At 35.9% G+C, this 5,366-nt stretch overlaps 1 protein-coding gene across 1 annotated transcript; it reads left to right on the forward strand.

The window, feature by feature from the left end:
• The first annotated feature begins 1,794 nt into the window (after positions 1-1,794).
• Positions 1,795-4,447, forward strand: LOC106301431 (abscisic acid 8'-hydroxylase 1). The gene is made up of 7 exons (XM_013737824.1): positions 1,795-2,203; positions 2,294-2,612; positions 2,722-3,108; positions 3,223-3,388; positions 3,490-3,596; positions 3,674-3,792; positions 3,885-4,447. Exons 1-7 carry the CDS (start codon positions 2,004-2,006, stop codon positions 3,988-3,990), a joined length of 1,404 nt encoding a protein of 467 aa, XP_013593278.1. The 5' UTR covers positions 1,795-2,003; the 3' UTR covers positions 3,991-4,447.
• Positions 4,448-5,366: the final 919 nt, after the last annotated feature.

The following is a 5,366-nucleotide window of genomic DNA, read 5'->3' on the forward strand; positions in this document are numbered from 1 at the left end:
TGGAATTTTTTAGGTCTTGATTAGAAAAGCCAATGACAAAGCAATACCGATATACTATAAAACAATATTCACTACGCAGTATGCTGCAGAAATTGTTTGTCTGTATATATTTACTGATGTTATCATTTTATTAAAAATTATTATACGATATAAAAAACCACTCATCTTTTTTTCATTAAAAGTTTCATTAATCATAAACAGAGATTTACATGTGATGAGATACTAATCTACCAAGTTAAAACTTACCTCTAGAACCAGCCAGCAGGAAACAAATCTTTCTCTGGAAGCATAAGCCGACAGAATTAACCAAATTATTTGGAGACAAAACAACTAAAACAAAGACTAAAATACAAATATATATCAATTCTAGATCGAAATTACAAGACACCCACCCATATACGAGGAGACACAGAAACATCGAGGAGAGGAGCATAGCGGCACCCAAACACCAAATTTTATTAGGAAAGAAGCCTCACTTCATTATATTCCTTTAAAGATTACTCCATAAGCCACGAGGAAGAAAGCGGACCATACAACTCATGTAGATGACAGACACAATTTTTAACATTCAAACTTTCACGGCAGAAGGCATAAAGAACCAGAGCCCCAATTCCTTGAGAAAAAAACCAGAGATTCTATCCACCAAGACAATCGATAAGGAAATCAATCCGGGATCTACCCATCACAATAGAAGCCAAGTAAAGCCAACTCTTACAATCCTCTGTAGATCCACCACATGAAACTGATAAAAGAACAGGCAACCAGATCAGGATGGAAAAACCATCGAAAGAAACAAAGACTCTTGAATCTAAAAACATAACAAAAGATCTCTGAAACCAACAATATAACCTAAAAAGAAAAGACAACATGCTAGAGCAGAGAATAATAAGCTTGAATAGTTTACATAAAACATAATTCAGAGCAACACTTGTTTCTAAAAAATACGAATAACTCAAAAACGTGTTAAAATGTGTGTATTTGAGATTTAACATGTCCATGGAAATAGTTAATGGTAAACAATACAATGGGTTTTTTTTTGTCACCAAAACAATACAATACAATGGTTAGTTATTTTTTTATGATGCTCCATTCCGTTCCACAAAGATAGATTTTTGAGTATTTTCACATATATTAAGAAAACACATTAAATTAAATAATAAATGTATCGTTTCTGTAATTTTCAATTTTCAATAACTTTTAACAAATAATAATTCAATAAATTCAAATTTTTTTTTTGAAGTTTATAATTTTTAACACAAAAAAATATATCTTTGTGAAACAATTTTTTTTACTAAATCTATATCTTAATGGAACGGAGAGAGTATGAAATTGTTACGCACAAAATGATACATTTAAGACCAAATAAGCCTTTAAAGCATAGCCCTTCAATTAAAAAAAGGGTCCACGGAGTTCTGACTAAATTAAAAAAAGACAAACCTTTCCCGTACCTTACATTTGTCTCTACTTAAGGGCCAAATTGCTCTTAATTCTTTCATTGTATGATTAAGATTAGGCTTTATAATAAATAAACTAACTAATTAGTCCTTTTGAATGGCTCTGCATCTCTTTTAATTTAGTTGCTTCTCTTTAATTTAGTTAGTTTATTTGGTCAAAATCTCACACGCTCTTTTTGCATGCTCTTTGCCACGTGCTATCGTCGTCTCTCTCAAATGAGCTGTCTCTCTAAACAGTGTTTCTCTGTATAGGAATCTCTCTCTCTCTCTATTCTCATTCATCGTTTTCTCTCTCATCTAACACATGAGAAGAGCCTATAAAACCCCTTCACGTCTCCCACTTGGTTTGCATCACAATACATCTTCCCATTACACAAAAAACAAAAATATAACAAAATATCTTTTTTTCTGTTTTGTTTTAAATAGTTTGAAGTCACAAGTTCTTTGTTGTTCAGCTGTTTCCCCCCTTCCCACTATCATCATACGAAGTGGGGTTTCGCTGGACAAATAAACGAAAACTTTTAATTTTCTTTTTCTTTATAAAGAAAAATGGATTTCTCCGCCTTGCTTATTACTCTCTTCACCGGAACTATCTTCCTCTACTTTCTCCGGTGCTTAGTCTCTCAGCGCCGCCGTGGATCCCCGAAACTCCCACTCCCGCCGGGAACAATGGGTTGGCCTTACGTCGGCGAGACTTTCCAGCTATACTCTCAAGACCCTAACGTCTTTTTCGCATCAAAACAGAAAAGGTCGGTGCTTTCGAAAAAAATTGCTATATAATAATTGCCAAAAACAGAGGATCTCGTGTTGAATAAAGCTTTGGTCTTTTTTTTTGACAGGTATGGATCGGTGTTTAAGACACATGTATTGGGATGTCCGTGTGTGATGATCTCGAGTCCTGAAGCTGCCAAGTTCGTGCTGGTGACCAAGTCTCATCTCTTTAAACCGACTTTCCCGGCGAGTAAAGAGAGGATGCTGGGGAAACAAGCCATCTTCTTCCACCAAGGTGATTACCACTCTAAACTCAGGAAGCTCGTCCTCCGTGCTTTCATGCCTGAAGCGATCAGAGACATGGTTCCCGACATCGAATCAATCGCTCAGGACTCCCTCCGAAACTGGGATGGAACAATGATCAATACTTATCAAGAAATGAAAACAGTAAGACGAATACTTCCTCTGTTTCGTCGCTCAAAACAGAGCATCTCTGTTTTTTTCTTTCTATATACTCTGTTTTTTTTTTTTGAAACTGTTGTTTTTCTTTCGTCAGTACACATTCAACGTCGCGCTGCTCTCGATCTTCGGAAAAGACGAGGTTCTATACAGAGAAGATCTGAAACGATGCTACTACATTCTCGAGAAAGGCTACAACTCGATGCCTGTAAACCTCCCTGGAACGCTCTTCCACAAAGCCATGAAGGCTCGCAAGGAGCTCTCGCAGATCCTCGCTAGGATCTTATCGGAGAGAAGAGAGAACAGATCCTCACACAACGATCTTCTCGGTTCTTTCATGGGAGACAAAGAAGAGCTGAGCGACGAACAGATCGCCGATAACATCATCGGAGTCATCTTCGCGGCTAGAGACACGACGGCTAGTGTGATGACGTGGATCCTCAAGTACTTAGCTGAGAATCCTAAAGTTCTAGAAGCCGTTACTGTAAGTTCTTTTACTGACACGTGTTTGTCGTTTTCTGGTAATAAAAGTGGTAGTTTTGTAATTTTAATGTGTTCTTGATAGTTTTTTTTTTTTTTTTGTTTTGGTGTTTAACAGGAAGAGCAGATGGCAATAAGGAAAGACAAAGGAGAAGGAGAGTCTCTAACTTGGGGTGATACAAAGAAGATGCCAATAACTTCAAGAGTCATTCAAGAAACATTAAGAGTTGCTTCAATCCTATCTTTCACTTTCAGAGAGGCTGTAGAAGATGTGGAGTATGAAGGTATTACATAAAATTTTCATGAATCCCAAACCTTACTCTTTGAACTTATCAAATTTATTCTAAAAACGTTTTTTTTTTGTTGTTTGGTTTTTGTTATACAGGATATTTGATACCTAAAGGATGGAAAGTTCTGCCGCTTTTCAGAAACATTCACCATAGTGCTGATATCTTTTCAAATCCTGGGAAGTTTGATCCATCAAGATTTGAGGTAATTTATTTATCTTCTAGAAAATATCTTTTTTTTTTTTTCGTTTTGGAGATTGATATTATTTATTTGGTACGTAGGTGGCTCCAAAACCGAATACTTTCATGCCATTTGGAAATGGAACCCACTCGTGTCCTGGAAATGAACTAGCCAAGCTTGAGATGTCTATCATGATACATCATCTAACCACCCAGTACAGGTGTGTGTACTATTTTTACTTATTTACCTTTTCATTTACTTTAAAAGTGTTTTATTTCTCTATGCTGATAAGGAGTACTTTTGTAATTGCAGATGGTCGATAGTTGGAGCTAGTGATGGGATTCAGTATGGACCCTTTGCGCTTCCCCAAAACGGACTGCCCATTATGCTGACCCGGAAGTCGGAAATCGATATGTAGAGTTGCGTGATTGTCCCTTAGCAATTCTTTAGAGGGAGACTATAGAAGAAAAACAATAATTGATTTTTCTTGCTAAAGAAAAATAGGGATAAATGGAAAGAAAAAAATCAAGATTTTGGTAGGTAAAAAATCTCAAAATGGGAAAACAGGAGAAGCACCAATTGTAAAAAAAAAAATGCAATTTTTCTTATTTATTTTTTTAGTTTAAGATGGGGAAAAGTTGGTCATTGAGTCTTCAAATTCAGGGAAAACGTTATATGAATATCTTAATTGTATTTCATTCACCCCAAAAAATATCATGAATATATTTAAACTGATTCGTCCCGGACTGGGACTTTCCAAGTTTTTTAATTTCGTTTTATAGTATACATATAGGTATATGTGTGTGTACGTGTTAGTGAATTACTGAATTGAATGCCTGGATATATCCCAAAATCAATATTTTACAGTTTGTTGATCTTTTCGTGCATTAACACCACAATAATCGTTTCTTTGAAAATGACAGAAAATAACTTGTACTACAAAAATTGGATGAAATTAACAAAGCAGTCATATATCAAACATAACATGCGTTTTTCTGCTCTCGTATTAGGCACTGGAGATCGTGTGGTCTTTTCTGTCCTTATACGGCCTTGGCGTTGTAGCGCGAATTTTACTTCAGGCGATTGGGTCTCCTTACGCGGCCTGTCTCGTATCCGCTATTATCCGCTATTTTCCTTGTGTGCTTCAGAGATAATTAAGATTGAAAGACTAGTAAGTTCATCGGTAACTAGCTACGCTGGAAGCTACGTGAAGAGACCCGACAATCGAGAAAACGAGGCGAATTTCTTCTCCTCACGGTCTTCGTCAAAGGTCGAGAACGGTGATCGATACTCAACGATGTAAGAATCTATTTAGTGGAACGCGCCGGGGATATGGATTGAGCGAGACTAGATAGGAGATTTCAGATTTGAGTAATTTGGTTCGAGCCAGTCTTGTAATCGAAATTATTATTTCCGCTCTCGGGTTGATGTTATAAAATTTAAATTAAATTAAAAAAAACATACTTTTTGTTATGACCCAAAATATTATAAGCTATACATATGGCTCCGCCCCGGAATTATGCTTATGCCCTCTCCTTTTAGAAATACTTTCATTCCTCTCTTGACAAGTGCTCGAGTAAGAAATACCTTTCCTTTTCAGTCGAGTTACTAAAGCACCTAGGATAACGTCCTCTGATCTAAATAAGAGCTCATGTTTGCTTTCTGGCAATGAGCTACATGATATTTACTTTTCATCGAATTTTGAAAAATTTTATTAATATTGAAAGATTAATTTTACAATGTTCTAACAAAAGAAATAAAGTGCACATTGATGGTTACTTTTGTAATATATAC

This window comes from Brassica oleracea, chromosome C7 (assembly GCF_000695525.1).
Source record: "Brassica oleracea var. oleracea cultivar TO1000 chromosome C7, BOL, whole genome shotgun sequence".
In the NCBI taxonomy this organism is placed as follows: domain Eukaryota; kingdom Viridiplantae; phylum Streptophyta; class Magnoliopsida; order Brassicales; family Brassicaceae; genus Brassica; species Brassica oleracea.